Raw genomic sequence first — 25,796 nt, 5'->3', positions numbered from 1 at the left:
CGCGTAGCATTCCACTCACAAGTTGCTATGCAGTTTCACTGACCAAATCAAGCACCCACCAGGCCGAAATGCCACTTGCAATGCAGTTTTTATGTAAAAATTTGGCATAAAGTGTTTCAGGTGACCGAAAAAGATCAGTTCGTCTGATGCAGATTAGCAGTTACACTCTGTCCGTCTGCTCGTCTGACTGGGCGGCGTCACCGTCGCCGCTGCGGCAAAGGAAGACGCCCATCGTCGCCTCTCGTCCGTCCGTCGGCCGTTGCGTGCGAAAGCACACGCCGATCGTCCATCCATTTACTTCCGCGCCGTACGGGGCTTTTCTTTCGGAGTAGCATCAGGTTCGGCTCGCCTTCACATCGATTCATTTTTGTACACACACATGCCCACCGTCTCCGCTGGCTGCCTTTTGGAGCAACGGAGGAACGCGGTCGTTCCCTGTCCTTTTTAGCCTTCCTTTCGGCAGTGTGCTTCTTTATCATGTCAGTTCCGCGTGAGCGTGAGTATCAGATGCTATTAGCCTCGGAAGAGAGGAAGTATCGGATGTTTGACACTGGACGTGATCTCTCCCGTATCGTATCGTATCGTATCGTATCATATCGCTGAGAGAGGGGTTGTGCTGAGGAGCACGCACGTACCTGTAGGACTAATTAACAAGGTTTATGCACTTAGTTGCGTGGCTTTCAGTCAATCATGCTAAGCAAGAGAAGAATGAGGGTAAATATGAATGAAGAAAACCAAAAGAATTCGGATAAAGGTTCCAAACCAACACCTTTTGATTTTCTTACTTAACCACGACTATTGCAGCGCCCATAATGGCCAACGATTAGCTGCTACTCCCTCTATTCCGATTTAATGAACTTCAATCCAAACCATTATCTTCTCATTGTCTTGTCTCCCTCACGTCAATTTAAACGGAATGGATGGAGTAATTTATATTGCCACATTACACTCAATTAACATCGAATCTAACGTATTGAATCTAGAACAAGAAGGATGTTGATACGAGTGGCGAAGTTAGGGGAGGTAGGGGCCATGCCATTGTACAACAGGACATCTTTTAGAGCTAAGTATGATTTTGACAAGTTTTCTATAGTGCAAATTAGCCTTCTTGCACCCCATCCTCCCAACTGATGATTAACATGTTTGGCCCTCGTTAACCTATAATCTTGTCTCCGCCCCTAGGTAATACCGAACATGGTAACGAGGAGGGGGTGAACCCCATTGGCATGGAATCGATGGACACAATACCACTGATCACAACAATGTCAATATTGTGGACCACGATGGTGTCCAAGAAGGCGATGCCGAGCATGGAAACATAGATAAGTAAGCTCTTGATTGCTTACTTGTTATGTTTTATTGCACACGAGTAGTAGTTCTTGATTTACTCGCGCTCAAGCCACATATTCAATCCCGGTCCATCCCAACTACTTGTCCCGTTTACTACTTTTGTATAGTTGCGGATCAAACAAATTTTTGTTGAGTGGGAGGGCATCATCAATTGTAGGATCATAGATGATTATTATCTAATGAAAGAATTTCAGATTGATGTTTCGCACGTTTGTAGATTCTATCATTGTCTACATCTAGGATTTTTATTTAGATTTTTTAAAACTTAAAGCTATGATTCCAAATTTTTTAAAATAAAGCAATACATATAGCTCAGCCTCCGTTTGCAATTTTAGGGTGAATTACATCTATCTATTGTGCTAGACTTGTATTGGAGTACTCTCCTTTCAAAATATAAGCCTTCTTTTATAAAGCTAGCGTAGTTGCCTATATGCCTCGCGCTAGCTGGAAATACAACGACTAGTGGTAGCACAGATACCGTTAACGGCGGCCCGTGCATGCGAGACAGCTTGCAACTCTGCACAGCGACCGACCGTTGCCATCGTCCAGCTAGCGCGCGCGAGGACCGACCGTTAACGGCTCCCTCACGCTAAATCCCCATACTACCCTCGGACGTCGACCCGCACGCGCGCCCGACGGCGGCGCTGCTCGTTTTGCTTCGCTCCGCGCCGCCTGCGCGTCTCCTCCGCTTCACGCCGCCGTCGTCACTGTCCTTATCCGTCTTTTTCCACCTCTCCCTATATAGCCTCGACCTGCCCCCGTCGTCTCCACGCAGCTCAGTCATACACACCTCCACATCGCCAGTACACCAGCTTCTTGTACCTTCAACTATGGACGCGGAGTCGTCGACGTCGGCCTACTCGCCCCCGACCCTGCGCCACAAGCTGCGGACCACCGTGTGCGGCTGCTTCGGCTCGCCCGGCAGCAGCGACGGCGACAGGCCGCAGACCGGCGGCGGTGGCAGGGCCAAGTGGCGGAGACGGGTGGCCGCCACGGGCGAGTTCAGGTACGACCCGCTCAGCTACGCGCTCAACTTCGACGACGGCGGCAGCGACGACAGCGACGAGGGCGCCGACGCCGCCGCGGCCGCGTTCCGGTACCGGGACTTCAGCTCCCGCCTGCCGAGCTCGCCGAAGCCGGCAGCTGCCCGCAGGCTCACCGCCGTCGCCATCGCCTGAACTGGGCTGCAGTGACTCTGCGTTTTTTTTTTTTGCTGTAACTCTGATTTGATTTCTTCTCTAAACGAGATTGAAGCCCTTACTTACAGATGTAATGTAACTCTAAGCAATTTATTTTACGAGCAATTTATATAGCCAGAGGAGTATAGCAGTAGCAAACCGAAATGGTTCCGCGTGTAATCGACCACTAATATACAGTGAATTGAGGACTTGATTGTCACAGAAATTTTGTCTCCGTTATGTCTGAGAAGTTCATCTCTGTTCGTTTCGATTAACTGAAGTTTTTGATTAAAATCTTCTGGGGTTTCTGGTTCGGGAGAACCTGTGCTGATTACGGTTCATTCAGAGTTGATCCGAGCTTTGATTGCGCTGCAGTGCGGCGACTGGCGGCAAACAAAATACTGAACTTCACTCTGAGCTGCAACTCACTATGTTCTCTGAACTTCTGAAGCAAACCACTTTGGACAATTTGGTTCTCGCGGAGGAACAGAGATAGGGAACTGATCAGAGTGGACGCACCATAGAACGGCAGAAAAGGCGCGTGTGTATGTGGGAATCCGATGCCGGAGAGTGCGGCCGAGCCCGTCGCTCCAAACGGTCACCTCTCTGCTAGCTGTCGGTAAGGAACAGTCAAAGGGAGTACACTCACCATCGCAACAGCTACCTTCGTTGACTGTACAAGTGTGTGCAGGGGCTACCGTACATTATTACGGCGCGGAAGAGGTGAAGCTTTCGCGCCAAATTGTGCCGTCTTGTTAAACTTTTACCCACTAGGAATCGAAACAAGTGGTGTTAAAGGTGTATACATGTGCATACATGTAGAGAAACCATGCTAAAACACAAGTATTAGTGCAGCTAGCACGAAACAGCAGCAGCAACACAACAGGAACCCCGCGGCCTCGTTAAGAGAGATGTCCTAAACCACTAGATGATGAAGGTAAGATAAAAGAAATGCAAATTGAAGAAGACCAAGTCCTCCACACTCGAAAACCAAAAGCATAAGCATACTAACATGAACATAACATGAACATATCAGTTGGTCAACATGGGGGCATCGCACAAAAAACATCTTCAGACGCCTAAGGGAACACACCACCCCCCTCCATCGCCAAAGAGGGACCCTACCCCCTCACCCTTGCTCGCGAAGGGTGTTGTATCGTCAGGCGAAGGAGACATTCACCCTAGAACCAAGAGATGTGCACTCCAAGAGAACACCAAAAGGTCATACCACACACATACCACCTTGCTGCGACGAGCACATCATGACATCAAGTAGCTTCAGAGCCCAAGACGGAGAGGGTAAACCGGGGAGCAACCACCGAGCACGAAGATGTAGAGAGGCCAAGCAGAGACGACAATGACAACAAGCGTATGTAATGACTGCAGTGATGAGCCCAAGGAGCCATTCCAGATGCCATTGTGCTGCCACTAGGAAGGAGGATCCTACCGCCCCCTAACGAGCACCAGCAGCAGAAACCCAATCGAAGACGATCAAAATCCCACTCCAAACTTTTTGGCCGCCACCAACACCACGACCACATCACCATTAGACTCCTACCAACCATGGCACCACTCGCCTGCTACACCACCGTACATACACCAGGCAACACCTCCAAGGAGAAAACGACACGTTAAAACGTCATCGCCATACAATTCCAAGCAAATTTTGGGCTTTCACCTAGGACGATGGGAAGGGTGGGGATGGGACCTCAACAACGCTTACATGAAGGTAAGCGGCTTCCAAAAAGCATCGTTGCCATTATTCATAGAGGACTAGTGATTTCTCCTGACCCAGCTCACATCACCATCTCCTCGAAGAAGGCTTTCACCCCGCTTTATTAATATATCAACCACACCGATACAAGAGTTCGAAACTAAAGAAATGTTGGGGCAACGGCAAAACATGTCCAAAAGGAAAAGAAATAAAAGAAAGGCGAAGCGTCAAGACAATGATGACCCTCAACCGCTACGCCCTCCGTCTAATGGCCACCACGGTCCAAGCACTCCAAGGCACCCCGTACCAAGCAACACCTTAAAGAAGGAAAACGCCATCCACACGGCGCTGCTGCCCAGACCAGACCGGTCCTAGGATTTCCCCTGTACGCATAGTGAAGTGAATAGCGTATTCCCACGACGCCCTCCAGGAAGGAATGGTACCACGCGAAGGTGGCACCGCGCTAGGGCCAGACAAGCTGGCAGGGATTCCTCCCACCCCGTACACAAAAACCCTGGGACCACCTAACTTCGCCACCCACGAGCATGTGCCGCCACGATCTTGTAACCGCCATCATCTAACGCTTGGCGACACTAGCCTGAAGTCTGAACAGCAAAGGCACACGACGTAATCAGGGCAATCACACCACCATCTCCCTAGAGGGCTAGTGTGAAGAAGACGTCGATAGCCAGCACCAATCGAAAGTAGAGGGCTAGTGTGAAGAGCAAGATTTGACCTCCAAGATCTGATGTCCAAGCACACAAAGCAGCCTTACACGTACACCTAGGAAAAACTCGGGCTGGCCCGAAAAGCCCCAAGCTATAAAGTCAAGCCCGAGGCCAGCCCGGCTCGACCGTCGTCCGTCGGGCCTGTAAATCAGGCCCGAACCCGTCTCGAAGAAGCAAAAGCCCGACCCAATCCTTACATAAATCGTGAAAACTGCAAGCCGAGCTCGGCCTGACCCGACGTTCGGGCTCAAATATCAGGCCCGAGCCCGGCCCTACCCGATGTTCAGGCTCAAATATCAAGCCCGAGCCTGGCCCGACGTGCAAGCCCGGCTCGGCCCGGGATTTTCAGGTCGGGTCGTCTAAGCCGGGATGCCCATGCCCACCTGTAGTCCACGCCCCGCCCTCGTCCTACTGCCCATACGACCCAGAGCACCGACCATCATTCGCGAACAGCGCCAGCCACACGTTTGACATCGACACTCTACCCAAGGTAAACGCCTCGGAGCGTGAAATCCTCTGGGCACATAGCGGTGGATCGTGGGTGTGGGTCAAAGTGCCACTACCATACTCTCTCTGATCCATAATAATTATCAATTTTAGTTTAAATTACCTCCGATCCAAATTAATGAACTCTATTTTATCTAGATATGTACTACCTCCGTTTCAAGAAATAAGGGGCTCTCGTTTTACGTGTTTTTTTTTGTTTGATCAAGAATTACTTCAAATAGATAAAGATTGTTTGTATGAAATTAATATCATTAAAAAGTGATTTTCAATACGAATCCAAAGATATTAATTACATATAAATATAATTAAGATTTTATTTCTTAATTTTTATAGTCAAAGTTCGTTTTGGAATATGCGTGCAGCTTATTCTTTGAAATGGAGGTAGTATGTATCTAGTCAATAAACGCATCTAGATACATTCGTATCTAGACAAAATGGAGTCAATTAATTTGAATCGGATGAAATAGTTTAAATTTAAATTGAACTTTTGACACTTATTTTAAATAGGAGGGAGTAGCATAGAAACAAAATGTGGGGACACGATATCTACGCAGGTGCATGACGGCCCCGCTTGTGGCAGATCGGGCAGATCGATGGCGCGTGGAACGCGTGCTGCTTTCGTTTCCATGACTTGCCCAATTTAGCTCTGAGCCCATCGGCATCACCCGGCTCCGACCGTTGCTGACCCGCCGCCGCCGCCGTCCCGTTCCCGCCGTCAGTGCTATAAAACCTCACCTGCGACGAACCTCACCCCCGCACATCGCCGACCAATCCGCACCCTACCAATCCCCCACCTACCCCCGCCACCTTGGGCGCGAATGGAAGCCGTCCTCAGCGCGCCAAAGCTTAGCGCCGCTCCCTTCCGCGCCGCCGCCGCCGCCGGCCGCTCCCCTCTGCCGTCGCGGGTCGTCGCCCTCACCCCCGCCTCCGCCCGTGCTCGCCCTCTCCGCTCTGGCCCCAAGGTGCGCCTGCCCTTCTCTGCTCTGTTTATTTCACCTGCCTCCTCTGCACCGTTTTCAGAGGAAAAGCTCTGCACTGCCCAGCCCACCTGGCCGGATCCGTTTGATCTTGGTCTCCATCCCAGCTTGCTTGGATCAGTGAATCCCCGGGGCAGGAATTCAGAGTTTGATATGATGGTCTCTTATACAAAAAGGATTTCTCCTCTGCTGTTTGCTCTCAGGGCACCATCCAGGCGCTGGCGCGGGACGAGATGCTGGGAGCGGCGGAGCCGGCGCAGTGGGATGACGCCGCGGCCAGCCAGGGGGTCCGCATCCGCCGGCACCGCCGCCCCACCGCCTCCATGAGGGAGATCGAGGAGGAGATGGGGGCGCCGCGCAACATCCTCGAGAAGATCATCTGGGACAAGGAGATCGAAGTGGCTGAGGTATGCTGTTTTATTGCTCTCTCGTACTACTCATATTTGGATTGGGTCTTACTTTACTACAGAATACAATGATGGCCCACTCTCTAGAAAAGAATACAATTATGGTCATTTTATAAGCCGAAATATGTATATCCATTGTCAGATTTCAAAGGACTTGACTGAAATCCACACAAATGCATCGCTTATTTGGTGAAGAACCCATACACTAATATGCAGCCTTAACTGAAACTACTGACAGTGTTACACCTATAACAAGAAAAATTATACGGAGTCCGGATATTCTACAAATGGGTTACTAATCAGAGGCTCCTTTTAAACATCCATGTTTTTTTTGAGATCGTTAAACTTCCATGTTAATCGTAGAAAAGAAACCTTTAACGTATGATCTTCAGTATGCACATATGATCAAATAATAGATGAACTATTATTCATGTGCACTAGTGCTTCTGAAAATCATCAATGCGGATCCCTTAATATGGTTTGATTCGGATTCTCTTCACATTAGTGCTTACCAAGGAAAAACATTAAAACACCCATACAGATGTAGAAGTAATTCGTAAATCTGGATTAGCATGTTTGGTAGGAAACATAAGAAGGTCAATTAAGTTACAATGATATTGATATGATATTCAACAACATGTTGTAGTTTAACTGTGAAGCACCAAATGGCATACACTTGTGCATGTTATAATGTTATGGGGTATGGCTTGTTATATATGATGGGTGTTAATGTTCTTTCTACAGGGGCTTGCCAGGAATCCTCTGAAGGAGGTGATTGAGTCTGCTGTAAAGGCTCCTCCTACCAGAGACTTCTATGGTGCTTTGGCAGCAGCCTACAAGCGTAATGGGGTACCAGCGTTGATTGCTGAGGTCAAGAAGGCATCACCAAGTAGGGGTGTGATCAGGGAGAACTTCGATCCTGTGAGTTCTGGTCTCCTTCAAGCTGCCATGAGCCCTGGTAATTTCAAAGATTAGTTAAATAACCAGTGCGGAAAATTGTTGTAGGTTGAAATTGCTCAAGCTTATGAAAAGCATGGAGCTGCTTGCTTGAGCATCTTGACTGATGAGAAGTACTTTCAGGTTCGTCGTTTGAAACTGTATCTGTGTCTGGCGATCTTAGATGTTGTATTTGCTGGGCAAGCTAAAAATGTATTTGATTCTACAGGGAAGTTTTGAGAATCTTCGGAAGGTGCGCAAAGCGGGAGTGAAGGTAATGATAGATGGATAAACTTTGCATGTGAAGAGGATTGTTCTCGGTTGCCATTTTTCTCATTGTACCGTTATATCTGTTGTTAATGCAGTGCCCCCTTCTATGCAAAGAGTTTGTCATTGATGAATGGCAGATCTATTATGCCCGCTCGATTGGTGCTGATGCAGTTCTACTCATTGCTGCTGTACTAACTGATATGGACTTGAAATATTTGCTCCGGATTTGCAAGGAGTTGGGATTGACAGCTCTTATTGAGGTTTGACATAACCTTCATTTTGTCTTTATTGAGGTACTCCTTCCATATGATTTGATCTTTAGTCTGCAGAAAACTAAGTTTCTGTCTGATTTTAGGTTCATGATGAAAATGAGATGGAGCGTGTCCTGAGGATAGATGATGTTCAGCTTATTGGCATTAACAACCGCAGCCTTGGTATGAGATTCCTTCTGGTGCTCATTTCGTTCAGTAGTTGAGTAAACATACTGCTATGTTAAGTATGATATTTTTATTCTAGAATTTTGATGCCACATTTGCATTTATCTGAGTCAAGAACTGTCCCTTGTATGGCTTATAATCGTTTTTCTTATTATTCGAAATTTATTTATGATGCAGAAACATTTATAGTGGATACTTCGAACACGAAGACGTTGTTGGAGAAGCATGGCAATGCCATCAGGCAGAAGGGAATATTGGTAATGTCTCATGCTAATGTGTGACTTTTTTTGTCAAGTTTTATATGCATGTATGTGCTTTGACTGAAGAAGAAAGATTAGGGAGTCCCTTAATATTTGTGCCCTAATTGGAAGGCATGACTGAATGTTCGCAGGCATACAGTAATTAACTTCTTCAAAAAACTTTATATGACATCAAAGCCCTTAAACATCTTTTTTGGTAGTCTGTTGAACCGATACACTTGCAGCCACTTGGATTACTGTCTCAAGGTATTTGGAGGACAAGTTTTGCAGTAAAAATAAAACAGGAACTATCATGCTACCCCGACCAAACTCTACACAATTATCTTGTACATGTTAAACGTTGGTATTATCTGAAGTTCTATCATTGTTTGGATGCTTAATGTTGAATGCACCTTGAAGTCAGAGACATATATCCGCTTCCTTTGTTGCAAGGGCCATTCTACTTTTGTCATCTCAAATGCTCATCGTTAGTTTTTTGCTGAATTATTTCCCCAACCTTTATGTATTTCAGGTTGTTGGTGAATCGGGGCTATTCAACCCAGATGATGTTGCTTATGTGCAGAATGCTGGCGTCTCTGCTGTAAGTCACCTGATTGCTTTTGGATTATGAAATATTTTCCTGCATGGTTTGAAAAGCATTATATTTTCCTTTCAATGTACATCAGTTTTGTTCCACAAAATATATGCTATCAGACAACCGTGAGATTTAGTCGGATGATGATACATTTACCGAAAGTACAAGTTTATTTGCTTGTCTAGTTATTTTAGTTATTTGAATGCAGTGAACCGTGTTTGACATAAGCATGCCTGTTGACTAGGTTTTGGTAGGAGAATCCTTGGTGAAGCAAGAAGACCCTGGGCGAGCCATCGCTGGGCTCTTCGGGAAAGAACTTTTGCATTGAAGCAACTAGATCGGGCTTGTTTTGGCTGTAGACTAGAAGTTAGTAGCTGCCAGGCCACCCGCGTGAAGAATAATGCTCTCTTGATTCCTTCCGGATGAGCAATAAACATGTGATTTTCTGATGCCGAAAATAAACATATGATACATTACTGTAGGTGTTGTAGGTACAAAGAAAGATGAAGTTTGTCTATTTACCTTTGGATGAACCATCTGTTCAGAGTTGTATCTGCTGCTCCAATCTTGCAATGGAGCGTCAGCTCTGCACGACTAAACATGTTTGTTTTTCAGTTTTGGTTGGGATGCGCCGGCCACTGTAGTGCAACGCAAAGGCGACGCTCGAGAAACCCAGCAGCAAGCTGCTGAGAACTCCCCCACAAAAGATTAATTTAATATCATGCACCCATAGGGTTACATATCAGATATTAAACTGATAAGAACAGATACTACACTTTATCTTAGCCAGAGGCCGAGAAAGGTATGATTTGTCCGGTGCCCTGCGTCTCTTTTTATTCACTCGTAACCGCCTCTCTTTTTATTCACTCGTAACCGCCTCTGCTGAATTACCCGAGCGATATGGGACTATTCCAACGAGCCGGTGCCGCGATTCGTTAGCCCAACCAAAGCGAACCTGGCTCTGGGTCTCCTGCCGTTTAGGGCCTGCCCAAAAGCCCATCCAGAAAGTAGCGGCCCACGGGAATCGATGACCTAGTTCGTTCAGAGTCCGACGAGATGAGAGTCCTCTGCTGAGCTAACGTCGTGTTTGTTGTGTCGCTGTAATCGTATAGAAGTAGAAATCAGAGTCTTGCTCCTAAACAGGCACCAGAGAGAACTGATGTCATTCTCATGGTTATGGTGGCATGGTGCTCTGGCAGCAGCCTACAAGCGTAATGGGGTGCCAGCGTTGATTGTGGAGGTCAAGGGGGCATCACCAAGTAGAGGCATACTCAGGGAGTCCGTAGGTCGAAATTGCTCAAGAATATGAAAGGAATGGAGCGGCGTGCTTGTGTTGGGTTTGATCTGTTAGTTTTAACAGATATAAAAGAGAAAAGTCAGAAACATAACGTTAAGATAAAAGTGGGGCCCACAGGACAAACGTCCAAGACCTTTTCTCTTTCGTGACCTTTTCTCGTACATGCCCTGATCGGGGGCATCGATAACAACATGTGGTTTTGGTCCCCTGTCACACTGACCATATATAAAGGAGAGGGGGCATGTAGCAATGGACCTGATGAGTTCACAATCTGTTAGATTTCCCCCCCCCCCAGACATTCCCTCACCCTACCGATCTAGGGAGGCCAGAAGTGACGGGAAGACCACCACCACCGGCGACCAGGAGGGTTGTGCCGGCGTGCTGCCCATGATCATCTTCTTCTCCAAGCTTTTCAGCATGTGTTCAACGATCAGGGAGAGGTCATCGCTGGCCATCTCAGGTACACAAATTATAATCTTAGGTTGGTGTTCTAATTTCAGATTAGATCCTTATGTTGATTAGATTAAGGCTAATAATGTCTATCAGCTTGAGCATCTTGACTGATCGGTGAGAAGCACTTCCAGGTTCTGTCTTTTGAAACTGTATCTATATCTGAGGCTACCGGCCATACACCATTATGTTAAGTATGATGTTCATATTCTAGAAACCTTGAAACATCACATTTTCATTTTTCTGAGCCAAGATATTCCCCCTTGTATGGTGAATGAATCGTTTCTCTTATTAGATCAAACATTATTTATGATGCAGAAACATTTACTGTGGATACTTCAAACACGAAGTCGTTGCTCTGGCGAAGCACGACAATGCCACATCAGAGAGAAGGGAATATGGTGCTAATGTGAAACCTTTCCAAGTGTTCTATTCATGCACATGTTTTAACTGTAGGAAAGCATTAGTTAGTTCCCATGACGAGAACCGCAACATAGTCAGGATGGTTAGCACGGGCATGATACATGCTAGCCTGCCTGGGTTCGAACCTCCGCGCTTGTAATTCCATTGCGTACTCAAGAGTTCCCCTATAATAAAAATAAGCTTAAGGGATTCTTCCTCTTAGTCTATTTAATTTTTTATAAAAAAATAGTTAGTCCCATAATATTTGTGCTCTAGTTGGAAGGCATAGCTGAATGGTTCCGTACATAATGTAATTAACTTCTTCAAAGAAACTTTGTACAACTTGAAAGCCCATAAACATCACACTTTTCAGTCTGTTGAATCTATAAACTTGTAGTCACGGATTACTGTCTTTACATTTGAAAGACAAGTTTCACACTACAAGTGAAACATGAACAAATTATGCTACACACACTTAACTCTGCACAATTATCTTTCCATGTTAAACTTCAGTATTATCTTGAATTCATTGATTGTTATGATGCTGAATTTTGCATTGCATTGCACCCCAAAGTCAGGGCAGGTTTCCCCTGCCTCTCTTGGACAGGATAGCAAATGACATGAATTGGCAATGGCCATTTGATTTTGTGTTACGAAGTGCTTGTCACTGGTTTTTTGCTGATTTTTTTCCCTCCAACCTTCTACGTATTTTCATGTTGTTGCTGAGCCAGGGCTAATGGGCTATTCAACCCAGATGATGTTGTTTATGTGCAGAATGTAAGTTATCTGATTGATTGTGGATCGGTCAAAAATTTTGCTAAATGATTTTAAAAAGAAAATCCCCCTTTCTATGTACATCAGTTTTGGCCCACAAAATATATGCTAGAAGAGCTGTGTTACGGTGATTGGGTAGTACTACAGAGTACTAACAAGTGCTACCGCTGTGATTAATTCTGTCCGTCCGATCTGACCAGTTAATTATGCTTTTAAATTAACGTACTAGGGGTATTATGGTACATTCGCAGGCAACCGCCCCACCCCGCACGAACTCGATCTGAATCGCGGCGGCGCCGCAATCCTCTGTCTCCTGCCTCGCGAACGTCAGCGAGAACTGGAGCTCTCCTCTCCCCGGCGCGACACTGTTGATGGTGAAGACGTCAGGCCCAGGACTTCGCCGGGAAGCGTCCCCTCCACCACGCGGATGATGACCATGGCACGCCCGATGCAATCGGCGAGGCGGAACACTGAGGACCGTGGACTGTGTTGTCGGAACTGCTCTGCGGGGACGGCGCCGGCGCCTTCAGGAGCGCATCGGTGTCTGTGTGGGATGATTGGAGCGCCGCCGCCGCTCGCCGGACGCATATTTGTGCGCCACGCCTGCCTAGCCTGCCTCACGAAGGAGCTAGGCCGCCTCGCCTAGCAGGTCGCCAGCCTCGCCTCTCGCCCATGAGCTCTCACCTGCGTCCTGAGGTAGCTCGCACCTCTCGGCAGGCGAACCGTGTCGGTGTCGTCCGTGCACTCCACCGCCACCTCCACGCCCGTGATTTCCACCTGAGTACCTGACAGTGAAGAGCACCTCAAACACAGCTAAGGTACACATTCCACCTAAATCAGCGATCTTGTGCAGTTGAATCAAATATGTTACAACCCATTGATTTAGTTGCCCTTTTTTGTTACATTCTCAGTTGAAAGGTTGTCACTTTATGCTGTTAAAAATTCACATGGTCCACGAGAATTGACTACCACTAGAAAATTTAGCTCCTCTGAATCAACAGAGACATTGATGTTTGATAACTGGTCATAGCTCCCCTGAATTCTAGTTGGTATGTTCTCCTCAAAACCATTTATGTGCGCTGATTGCTTTGTTTCAGCAAGTCAAAATAATCTAGCTTTTCAGGTCTGTTAAGTTCACTAGCTTTATGATATGGAAAATATTGTGTAGATGCTTACACGTTGAATGATTTCACAAATTATTGCTAGTTGGGATTGTTAGGTTTTACACTATGGAGAGTTTATTCTCAGTTATGGGAGACTCTTTATCCACATTTTTAGAGAAAATCTTTCGCCACATCATCAGAACTGTTGATTATTTAATAGTTTTCTTGACATTTACCATTAACTAATTTATCTTGTAGAATGATTCCGTATTATCAAGTATTTTGCATTTGAAATTTAGCACTGGTTTACCACTTGAACGACCATGCGGGAAGTAACTGATTAGTGCTATATGCTATGCTTGAGGGTTACATTTCAACTTCTACACTCATTGGCAGTTTTAAGTACCAAAAGCTCATAAAATATATGGGATGCTTTGTTTATGAGACGTATCTTTGAGTTATCACGCTGTTGCAAGTTATCAGTATATTTGCTTATAATATGACAATTATCATGTAAGGCCTGTATAAATCAAATGCTGTTTTCAATATAATTTACCCTAGGATGAGAGTTGGGCAGGACAACAATCTGGCAGAACTTTGTTAACTACGCCTCTCTACATTTTGGGCTTTGTCTTGGGATTTTTTTTAATAAACCTGGGTGTTCACTTATCTTTCAAGGTTATATGATGCTAAATTGTGTAACAGGTACTGGACGGGCAAGTTATATATGCGAACATTGCAAAGACCAAACAGGACCGTGCTGGAGAAGCAGTTCCAATAGCGAGACGCCCTCCAAAGCCAATTGGCGACAACTGATAAATGGCGTAATGTGTTCATATTTCTAGTTTATCTGCTACACTACGACGCTACCACTAGTATTAGATTGGTCTGTTTCAATAATACATAAAGTAGGTTGGGATGCTTTTAGAGGAAAGCTGACTTGTAATACACATTTGATGTTCTGCAAGAAGCCAAGAACAGAGAAAGAGTCATTTGATGACCTGGTTATATTGATGTACATGTAATACTATGCTGAATTTTGTATTTTGCAAGAATGTCACAATATTTAATCAGATAACATACGGGTTCTTTTACCTTGTCTATCATCAGGGTGATGATATAATCATGTTGCTTGAAATCCGTAATGACAATACTGTTACAGGTTAATTGCACATATATGCTAGCTACATGTATCCTTGAAGCTGGCTGGAACCATGATTTCCCCATACTGCTCTGTAGGGAACCAATGCATTTGCCGTTCATATGCTGAACTACACTTGATTGTTGCAGGTGGGTTAACAGTATATTTTGAGAGCATGGTAAGTGTTTGTTGCTGTCAATGCACTCAGCCGCAGATATCTCTTTCCCCATTTCTGTGTCATTATCACCTTTTTCTTTTTCTTTTTCTTTAGAAGAACGATGTCATTTAGGTGGTACATTGCTTGACCATATGAATTTCTGACTGCAAATGTACTTAAGATCTACCTTTACGTTCTGTGTCATTTTCACCTTCTTTTATGAGGAGGAAATCTTTGTCATTTGAAATGGCACCTTTGATGTACAATTACTAGCCATCATAGATACTGTAATTCTAAGTATGACATGTATGTGGTTGAGTTCAAGAGTTGTGATGAAATAGGCCAATACATTGGAGACACCTTCCAAATAAGAGAACGAAAAATGCATGCCAGACATAGATGTTAAGGAAATATAGCAGTTCAACTGCTCATCGAAGTTTATACCATTAGCACCCATTTTTTAAGAAATAAAAATAGCACCCACATATCATATGTAATCACACAAAAAAGAGTAGAGAATATTGCGTAGGGTAACTAAACAAAGAGGAAACCATAGTTTTTGTAAACAAGACTAGAGACTATGCACTCGTGCGCATCAACGCTGCTAAAATTCAATGCCTTCTTATGAGTGTTCAGTTCAGGTTCGCTCCGTCCGTGGTGATGAGCCATCTTCCTCCATGTCCCACTTGCCTCTATCGGTGGCCGCCCCCCATGGATCTGCGTTGAATTGATCCTTTCCAAGAGCATAAAAGAGTAGTATGATAAACATAAAAGTAATGTAGCAAAAAACTTTGTAAAATATGTAAAAAAATTGGCAACGTAACCTACCTCTTCACTCATGCCATCATAATCATAACTATCATATGAGGGTGGACCATTCCTGATAATGTACAATCACATTTCTTTCTCCCTTTAAGAGCTTGCATCAGTTGGTCTACATTCTCTGGACCTTCACTTATGGCAGCACGTTCTTTTTATGTAGTTCTTGCAAGTTTGTCTAACCTTACCGAATTTAGACAAATCTTTAACATCCTTTCATGGACGGAGGGAGTATGAAAATTTATAGCACTCAATTGAGTACTCAGCTGACCATATATATCATATCCACCTATTGTTCAAACCAACTAATCTTACCTAGCTAACTACTTATGTTCCAATAAACTCAACTTAGTTTATTTTTTAGATTCCCTTGGTTTATGTAGTACCAGCAATCTCAACAACGTAACTAATAATACGTTATCTATTTTGGTTTCTAACTTCTCTGCAAACATGCAGCATTAGCTGACCAAAAAATTAACTAGCATATGTTAAGTAGCACATGGGAGTCAAATCAGCTCTATGAGCAGTAAGCTTTGCTACACATTGCTATACTTGGGACTGAATACTAGGGAAGTATCGATGCTACACTCACTTAATCTCTCTAAGCTCAACCTAGTTACAAAATTAAGACACGGAAAAGTGGCATGCACATGATGTGAAGAAATCTGAATTACATGGTCCCTTGTCTAGAACAATACTAGGGCAATAAATAGTACTGTGATCAAAGCCACAGCAGCATGGCATCAAAGTTTCACTCCAGATGGTTCGTGTAGCACCTGCCCTTGTGGAGCTCCGGGTTGCACATGTTACCAAGTTTCCCGAGGCAGGTCAGGGCGTATGCAGAAGAAGATGTCTCCGAGCGAGCCCTCATGGCATCGGATCAACAATTCAGGCTCCAAGTGCTTGCATACATCTAGAACTAATTAAGCACAATGTGACTAATGGAGGCTCCAAGTGCTCGCATACATCTGCAGACAAACCAATCGAGGGATTCAACCAATCCCTGAACCTTGAACAAACTGTAGTTTGACCACCAACGGGAGGAGGAACAAAAACCGCAGGGCGGGAACATTACCTTGACAAACGCAAGGACGACGGGATCCCTCATGATCTCTGACAAGACAGGGCAGAGGAACTGCTCCGGCACCAAGGCCTCCGTCGCCTACCTTTTCCCACCGCGAATAGTATCCTTAGGGAGGCCCAGATCGGCGTCCCTAAGCGCGGCGAGCCGCGACTGGGACTCGTCGAAAGCGTGCCCATCCGCTCCTCCAGCTACGACGGCCGCCACCAGCCGACGCCGCATCGCCGTTGCCTCCTCTGCTGAACGCACCTCAGAGTCGGCGCAGTCCGTGGAATGTCCAAGGCAGGCGGTGGAATGTCCAAGGCAGGCGGAGCGGGCGGGGCGGCGAGGGACCGGAAGGAGGAGGAGGAGGTGGGGCAGCGTCGTCTGTGGTGGGCGCGGCAGCTACGGAGGGGGCTCCGATGGGGGTTGGGGCAAGAGTGACCTCGCGCGGCGAACCTTAAAGAGGCCGGCGCTTGAAGAAAGGAAGCTTCCTGCTCCGGGATCGCCTCCCCATGGTCGCGGCGGCGGCGGTTCACTTGTCGCCGGCGATTCGAATGAATCGAGCCAGTGTCGACTGGTTGTGAGGGAGAGGGTCAAACTCAGGAGAGAGCTAGACAGCTGGGGCCATGAAACTAAAATGACCCATGCACCCTTTTGAAAATAAAATAAAATAATACTTTCGAGTACTTTCCAGTACTTATTTTTCAGTACTTTCCAGTACTACTATTTTTTTCACCGTTGGATTGATTAGGTTGGACGGTTCCTAAAATCCCCAACCATAGTAAAACTTGTAATGCTAGAAACCATCGAGCAGCCACGTCTTTCTTTGCACGTCAGATCTCTTTTTTCGTGAAGAGATTTTTTAGTTCTTTGATGAATGCCTTAATCTATGTTTGACATAAGCGTTTCTGTTGCTTCTGGTAGAAGAGTAGTGGTGAGCCGTCGCTGGGCTTTTGGGAAAGAACTTATTGCGTTGAAACAACTAGATCAAACTTTTTTGGTGGTAGACTAGTAGTAGGCGATATTTTTGAACGAGACTACCTGCATGATGAATAATGTTCTCCTGTTTATTTTGGATGAGCAATAAACATGTGGTCTTGTGTATGCGGCAGACCGGCAGCTACAAACAAAGATGAAGCGGAATGCTGTTAAGTTGCTCAACTCTGAACCAGACACCTGAACATGAATACTCCCTCCGTCCCATTAAATCTTAACTTTTCAAATTTTTGATGTATCTATGGAACTAGGCAGTACATGATTCATATTCTTTGGCGCGCCAAGCCAGAGCTATAGTGCAATGATAAGGCAACGACTGAGGGAATCAATGGCAAGCCACTAAAACCTCTCCCATAAAAGATTTACTATCAATATCATGAACACGTAGGCTCACATATCAGATATTGAACTGATAACAGATACTACGCTTGATCTTAGCCAGATGCCGAGAAAGGTATGTTTTTTATCGCACCTCTTTGCCCCTTTTAGCTGCACGATGAACCGTCTACACTGGGCGATCCATGTGGGACTATCCCAAACAATGAGCTGATTGGTAACCTCTAACCTGGCTCTGCACCTGCTTAAAACTTAAGTGCCCATAAACAAGGCAGGCCAAGAAGGTGCACGAATGCCGACGGTAACATCTTATTATTTCCAAGCAATAAACCAAGATTCGAAGGGTATAATCTGGTGCCAGATTTGCACTTCACGTGCCAGCGGCACTTTTTGGTTTGTGAACAAGCAGCAACCCTGATTCCTTTCCTTTTGCACATGAAAGGATCTCCTCCTCCTCCTTCCCCTCCCCATCCCCCTCCCCCTCCGGTCGGAGGCGGGAAGAACGGGCGTGACGGCATGACAGCCCCGACGGCCTGGGCGACCGTACCACGTGGAGGAGCAGCCTCGCCCATGGGTTGGCCAAAAGCAGCGACGGGGACGTGAGGCCGCAACGGACCCTGATATGGGTGGCCGACAAACGACAGCCTGCGAGGTGCCCCCCCTTACGCGGGAGGACGGGCGGCCCCAATCTGGCTAACTAGTGTAACATTGAAATTAGCAGTGATTCAATTGGCAGTGGTCATGCCTATGTTGCTCTTTCTATCATGCCTAAGAGGCTAAGACTAAGCTTGTGACACTTGAACTTAACGGTCTCAATCAATGAAGGACACCTTGCCTCATGTCTTCTCAATTGCTCGAACACCTTTCCAGGTTGTTTGTTCCTCTCTATACCATGCATGTCTACACAAATCACATCAAGACTATTGAATATAAATACACTGCCTAGTCTTTTTTCCATCAGTTTGGACTTACCCTAATGGGTTGTCGTTTCCGCCACACTACTATGGTATCAGAGCCAAAAGGTATTAAGTTGAAGATTCTGCTCATGCAGTATTAAAAATAAAAGAAAAAAGATTATGTGACCTGCACCGAACCCACACTAAAATCTAAAATAGTCTAGACGTGAAGGTGAGTGTTGAATATAACTACACTGTCTAGTCTCGTTTCATCGGTTCAAACTTTTGATTAAATTGGCTAAAGTAGCAATCTTTCACACAATGCAGACCCAATAAATCTTGCGGCAGAGATCAGGTGAGAGCGAGCAGGCACAGGTGCTGCGGCCATGACCTGGCTGCGACAAGACCCGAGTGAAGACCTGAAGCTGGCCCACTGCGACCTTCTCAGTCAAAACTGCATTGTGGATTTACACTGACTCCGGTTATAGGGTCTGAAATCGCATGGTGGCAAATGTCTTGTGTGCGCGTGTGTGATGATATTTGTGGCTGTGGTCATAAACTAAAACTCGTATAAACTTTCGAAACATATAATACACCAACAGCAAGAAATAACCAGGAGCCACTTGATATCCTAACTAGAAACTAAGTTTAGCTTGCCAAATGCCACAATAGTTGCCATTGGATGGACGCTAATCTAGCAAACATGTTCCTTTAGCTTTTTTTTTGAAGGAAAACATGTTCCTTTAGCTTGTATCACGACAATGACTGTTTTTGGACATGATTTCTTTAGGAATGTGTTTGGATATTGGATATGAATTAGTTCTGACTTTAACGTGAAGCACCTATAGCCGCAGGGAGGTATTTCGGCTAGCCTAGTCCTCGGCAGGCCCTGCCAAGGCCCATTTCATCAGTACACATATACAGTAACAGCGGAAAAAAATGGGAGCTCCTCGACACCGACCTGGTCGGCGCTCGGAGGACGCCGCACACCCTCGCGCTCCCGGGTAGCTAGCTGGGCCGCGGCCCAACATCAGGTAATTCGTTTTTTCTTTTTCGTTTCTTTTTGTTTTTCTGTTGTTTGTTTTATTTTTTGAAAGAATTTTTTAAAAATCTGAACATTTGTTAAAATTAAAAAATTCGAATTAAAAATAAATAAGTTTTTAAAAATCTGAACATTTTTCAGATTTGAACATTTTTAAATTTGAACAAAAATGTAGTTTACTCTATGAACAATTTCCGAATTTGAACAAAATTTATATTTGAACAATTTTCGAATCTGAACGATTTTCATATTAGAATAATTTTCGAATTTGAACAAATTTAGAATTTGAACGGTTTTCAAATTTGAACGGTTTTCGAATTTGAACGATTTTCGGATTTGAACGGTTTTCAATTTTGAACATTTTTTAATTTAAACATTTTTCAATTTGAACAATTTTTTAAAATTGAAATTTTCGAATCTGAAAAAATATAAACAAAACCGAAAAAAGAAAAAAGAAAAAGAAAACAGAAAAAGAAACCAGAAAAAAAAAGGAAAACCGAACTACTACAGGCTAAATTGACACTAATGGGCCTGGCCCATACCCGACCAGGGGGGGTGCGGTGGCCGGTAGCCACCGACCTGGTCGGTGTATAGGTTTTCCCGAAAAAAATTCCCGAATCTGCCGCATCCTCTTCCAGTCCAGTCCAGTCTCGTCGAGGGTTCCCGGCGGCGAACTCCGCCGCCCTCCGACGCCCCGTTCCTCTGTCGACCGGGCAGGAAATGGCACTACAGCTGCCGGAGATCCCGAGCCACCTCCTGGCGCAGATTTTTCTCCGGCTGCCGGCCCCAGAAGACCTCGCCCGCACCTCCGCCGTCTGCATCACCTTCCGCCGCCTCGTCACCGACGGCTCCTTCCTCCGCCGCTTCCGCCGCCTCCACGCCCCGCCCCTCCTCGCCTTCCTCGACCTCGAGGGCTTCCACCCCGCTCTCCCGCCCCACCCCTCCGCGCCCGCCGCCGCCGCGCTCGCCGCCGCCGGCGCCGACTTCACCTTCTCCTTCCTGCCGCCCCACTGCGGCTGGATCATCCAAGAAATCCGCGACGGCCGCGTCCTCCTCGCCCGCGACCACGGGGCAGACGACCACCCCCCGGTCTTCAAGGAGCTCGTGGTCTGCGACCCCTTGCACCGCCGGTACATCGCGCTGCCCCCGCTCCCCTCCACCCTAGCCGACTCGGTACTGTTGCACCCGACACCCATCACACGCATGCCCTGGTGCGAGCCCTGCCTCGCGCCCCTCGGCGACGACGACGACGAGGCAGCATTCACAGTCATCTCCGTGGTGCACTGCGAAACCAAGCTGGCCACCTTCGTCTTCTCCTCGGCCACGGGGCAGTGGCTCCCCTCGGCGTGCAAGGGCTGGAGCGAACTCTTCCGCGGCAGGGTCCAGTCGGCCGCGAATTCGTCGGTGCGGGAGCCTACGGCATCCAATTCCCCGCTGGACCCGACATTCCTCAGACGCCACTACGCGTACGGCTGCTTCTACTGGGAGTCCACCATGGCCAAACGGAAAGACCTGCTCGTCCTCGACATCCGAACAATGGAGTTCTCGATCACCGACCTCCCATCCAAGGGGTGGGGCACGCTTGGAGTGGCCATTCTGGAGGCGGGGGGAGGCGAGCTCGGGTTGTTCGGCATACGCGACCAACCGGCAGGCGGCAAACCTGATCTCTGCTACACCGTTAGAGAAAACAAGGGCGGTCAGTGGCAGATGGTGAGGACGATCGCGCTGGGTTCTGGGTGTCTGCACTATATCAAGGCTTCGACGGAGAGGTACTTTCTCCTTGTAAGCGCAGATGCCCCGCGGTGGCTAGGCTCGTCTTTCAAGATGCCAGACTTGGAATACTTCTCCATGGATGTCAAGGAATTGCAGCTTCAGAGGGTTTCTGTGAAACCTTTCGGGGCTGCCTTGTCCAGGACGCGCATATATACCAACTTCCCGCCGTCGCTGCTGTCTTCACCGACAATATGAAATGGTAAACTTTCCACTGCATCATAGCTATGTCCTTCCTTTCAAAGTCATCACACAACTTTTTGTCTAATGATTCATAGTTCATTATTGCAACTGACCGTTCTTGTGGCTGTGGGAAAGCTAATCAAGTTGAGGAGCATAATTGTGATTCTTTCTCCTGTTTGGTCTAAATGCTCTTTTAAGAGGACCAGGCACAAGAGAGAATCTTTCACATAGCTCATGGATCCACTACTACTCTAGGACTCTTGAGATCACAAAAATTCTAGGCCGCGATATTTTTCGAGGAATAGTTTTATGGTTGGGGAAAAGGAGAAGCAATGCAATTTTTAGTTCCAGTTGTTTACCTTTGGAGTGTTTCACCTCAGCACAATTCATTACAATCAAACTCATCCATTTCAGTTTCTTTTTATAAATACAAGGATGCAGAGAATTTTTCTTCTGATCATCTTCAACTCTGCACATTCATTTTTCCTGGTGATTTTTTTTTTTGAAAAATAAATCTACCTAACTAGTACTTTCGCAAATAACAACCTGATTCACTGCTGCAGTGTGTGCTCACAAGCTTTTTGATTTGAATCAGCCACATAATATCAATTGTAGGTTTCACATCTATCATCTGTTGACTGTGCCTACTAAGAATTAAGATAGATTTTATTCTATGAAACACACCTAAGCTAAATTTGTTATACTACTAGCTAGTATACAAAGTCCTGCAACACTAAATTACCAATTTAGCATGACTTCAAAAATTCCAGGGCTCGTTCCAACTCCCGTTTTGAGAGTCTTACAAGAGAAATGACCTTTCACATAGCTCATGCATCAAGAACTATTGTAGGCTTCATGAAATCACAAAAATACAAAGTCATGGTAATTATTTTCAGGGAATAGTTCTATGGTCAGAAGGAATGTAAGTACAAATTCAGTTTACTTCTGGAGTGTCTTACCTGAAGAAAAAAGCATTACAGTCAAGCACGAGTCAATTTCCAATTTCACTTTACAAATATAAGGATGCACAAACGTTTTATTTTTGGTCATCTTCACATATATCATTTTTTTTCTCATGATATTGTTTTGAATTAAATCAAACTAGTAGGATCTTTTTCCCTTCCGTGACCCAAGTTAGAAGTTTTTTGTCCTTGAAACTAATATAATATAGAAGTTTCTCACTACTTGGTAATATATGAAGCCTCCTTAAATAGGAAATATATGAATTCCTCAACAGGAAACTACTAACTTCGCACTACCTAATAATTTCCAGTAGTTTATTTTTCTTTATTACTTTATTACATGCCTCTGTCTGGCTATGTGATCCAACTTGCATTGCAAATTACGATAATAGACACAGAAAATGTGACTTTGTACTGCATATTTCAGCTCCAGTTGACATCAATGTCACTTATGTAACAAATGATGTTCTGGTAATGCTTTAGGGTAATGTTATATCTAGCCAAACATAAGACATATAACCTTGCTTTTAGCTCTTAAGTTCTTAAATATGTGTACAAATTGGACCAAAAATTCTTCACACCATTGTTGTTGTTATCTTCACCGACAATATGAAGTGGTAAACTTTCTGATGCAACCTGGTTATGTCCTTCCCTTCATAGTTATAACAGCTCGTCTAATCCTTGATAGTTCATTATTGCCTTGGTCATTCTTGTTACATGATTTAGTATTGGTTATTTTCTTGTGCTTGTGGGAAATTTAACCAAGTTTAGGAACATAATTGTGATCTGCTGTCTTGTTTTTGCGAACTTCCATTTGAGGTCATGCAAGAGAAACAATCTTCCACATAGCTCATGCATCCACTATTATTGTAGGCCCCATGAAATCACAAAAATAATAGGTCGCAACAATTATTTTTGAGTAGTTCTATGGTCAAGGTAATGGAGGATAAATACACCTATAAATCAAATTTACCTTTGGAGTATTTACCCAGGAAAAACAATCATTACAGTCAAGCATGACTCATCCTGTCCACTTTCATTTTATAAATGTAAGGAGGCAGATAATTTTACTGTTAGCCATCTTCAGATATATCAATTTTTTCTCATGATTTTATTTTGAATAAGTCTGCCTAACTGGTAGGGTAAAAATAACAGCATGAGAGTCACTGCTCAAGATGTTAGAAGTTTCTTTATCTTGAAACTGACCTAACATAGACGTTTGTACTACTTGGTAATATATGAACTCTCCCTAAAAGGAAATATATGAAGTCCTCAACAGGGAACTACCAATTTAGCACTACCTAATATTTCCAGGACTCGTTTTTTTTTGTTAAATATTAAGACGGAACATAAAAGGGGCATGAACATAGTTTACTCATGTTATATGTCAAATTAATTCGCTTGGATGCATTTTTTTATTGGAGCTACCGATTAGAGTTGAGTCGAGAAAGGTTAAAATGGCATGTAAACATGTTCCCCTTTGCATGCCTCTGTCTGTCAGTCTGTGTGTTCCAACTTGCATTTTTGTTTGACCAACTGTTCCAACCTGCATTGCAAAATACATACAGGGCTAAATGTGGAAAAGGAAGCCTTTGCAGTCTGCATATTTCAAATCCAGTTGAGATCAATATCACGAGTTGAACAAATGCTATTCTGCTATTGCTTATCTAGCCCAAGACCCGTATACCTTGTTACTTTTAGTTCTTGAACTTTTGAATATGTGTACGGGTTGGACCATAAATTCTTCTCTGGTGACTGAAATTTTGTCTTTGTTTCTTCAGGTTCCATGGGGACGTGATCAAATCACCGTTCTTAATTCAAAGTGACTGTGATTTCAGTAGACTGGAGTTCTTGGAGAAGTGATCACCTTGCCTACATGATGGCACTTGCTTCACCTGGATGCTGTCGTGTCTATTTCGGTTAATTATGGCTGTTCCCTGCCTGAGTGTGACATTGAAGTTGACAGTGATTCACTTGGCAGTGGTCATGTCTATGTTGTTCTTCCTATCATGCCGATGAGCAACGTTCAACTTGATGGTACCAATTAATCAAGAACTGTTTGTGTCATTTATTCTCAATTTTTTTCTCAGTTGTTCGATCCTCCACCCTGCATGCCTACCTGGATCACGTTCAGAATGCAGGCCTGACAAAGCTCGTGGCGCTGGATATCAGGTAGGAGCGAGCAGGCAGAGGCGATGTAGTCAGGATGAGCTTGCTGTCATAGCGGCGATCAGATCAGGTCATGTCGAGCTCGCCGTACTTGCCCGTTCTTGGCGCGGAACATAGTTGCATGAACATTGATTCCTGTGAACCGTCAGTGGTCCGTGCGACCCCGACTCAACAGTCGATGTGCGCATCCACTTGGCGCTCCTAGTGGCGGTGAATGACACGAAAACTGGTGCGCCCGTGTGCGGTGACCAAGCTGCCCAGTGAACACTTACAGCGGTGCCTCTGCCTGCTGTGTTCCAATTTGCATTGCAAATATCTGAATACAGTGCTAAAAACTGAACTACCAAATCTCTTTTGAATAAGCAAGTAGAATTAAGTAGGGGACAACTTGAGTAGGATCTAGCTTTAGGTAGGATCTATGAGATCAATTTTTTATAATACAAGAAACATGTCCAAATATTGTCCAAAAAAGTGACGACACACATCTGTGTTATATATGCAACAACAAAAATTTGCTACCTCAAATTCGACCTACATTTAGAGATTCAAAAAAGATAAGTTTGAGAGTGAATAGTGTTAAGTACTATTCACCCAAGGTTGACACTATTCACAGAAGAATTTGTGTTTTTTGTTCCTCTAAATGGTGATAGAGTTTTGAGCTAAATTTTTTTGGAGTTGCAAATACACACTATAGGTATGTTCTAAACTTTTTTCCTAATTTTTTTCGCATTTTTTAATATAATTTTTATGAACTGATCCTACGATCTCACCTAATGAGTTGATCCTATACAAGTATTCCCCGAATTAAGTAGACTACATTTATCGGTGTGATTATGATATGGTGATATTTGCACATAGCCATCGGATGTATAATTATGAATCGAACTGATTTTTTTTA

General features: G+C 45.0%; 2 protein-coding genes, 1 non-coding gene and 1 pseudogene across 3 annotated transcripts; 2 read left to right on the top strand and 2 right to left on the bottom strand.

Moving 5' to 3' along the window:
* The first annotated feature begins 2,140 nt into the window (after positions 1 to 2,140).
* LOC124699049 lies at positions 2,141 to 2,754 on the top strand. Its single transcript, XM_047231424.1, has one exon. The coding sequence runs from the start codon at positions 2,181 to 2,183 to the stop codon at positions 2,526 to 2,528; it is 348 nt and encodes a 115-aa protein (XP_047087380.1). The 5' UTR covers positions 2,141 to 2,180; the 3' UTR covers positions 2,529 to 2,754.
* A 3,455-nt stretch (positions 2,755 to 6,209) lies between these two features.
* Positions 6,210 to 9,859, top strand: LOC124699007 (indole-3-glycerol phosphate synthase, chloroplastic-like). Its single transcript, XM_047231387.1, has 10 exons — positions 6,210 to 6,439; positions 6,658 to 6,861; positions 7,606 to 7,782; positions 7,867 to 7,941; positions 8,027 to 8,071; positions 8,163 to 8,327; positions 8,423 to 8,501; positions 8,682 to 8,761; positions 9,276 to 9,344; positions 9,583 to 9,859. The coding sequence occupies exons 1-10, from the start codon at positions 6,296 to 6,298 to the stop codon at positions 9,664 to 9,666; spliced, it is 1,122 nt and encodes a 373-aa protein (XP_047087343.1). The 5' UTR covers positions 6,210 to 6,295; the 3' UTR covers positions 9,667 to 9,859.
* A 100-nt stretch (positions 9,860 to 9,959) lies between these two features.
* LOC124685613 lies at positions 9,960 to 10,144 on the bottom strand (annotated as a pseudogene).
* Positions 10,145 to 17,810: 7,666 nt separating this feature from the next.
* Positions 17,811 to 17,998, bottom strand: LOC124685617. The gene has a single exon (XR_006997591.1). It is a non-coding gene; the product is annotated as a U2 spliceosomal RNA (small nuclear RNA).
* Between the last annotated feature and the right edge of the window lie 7,798 nt (positions 17,999 to 25,796).

Source organism: Lolium rigidum, chromosome 1 (genome assembly GCF_022539505.1).
Source record: "Lolium rigidum isolate FL_2022 chromosome 1, APGP_CSIRO_Lrig_0.1, whole genome shotgun sequence".
Lineage (NCBI taxonomy): Eukaryota > Viridiplantae > Streptophyta > Magnoliopsida > Poales > Poaceae > Lolium > Lolium rigidum.
This window is presented reverse-complemented; position numbering and strand designations above follow the sequence as displayed.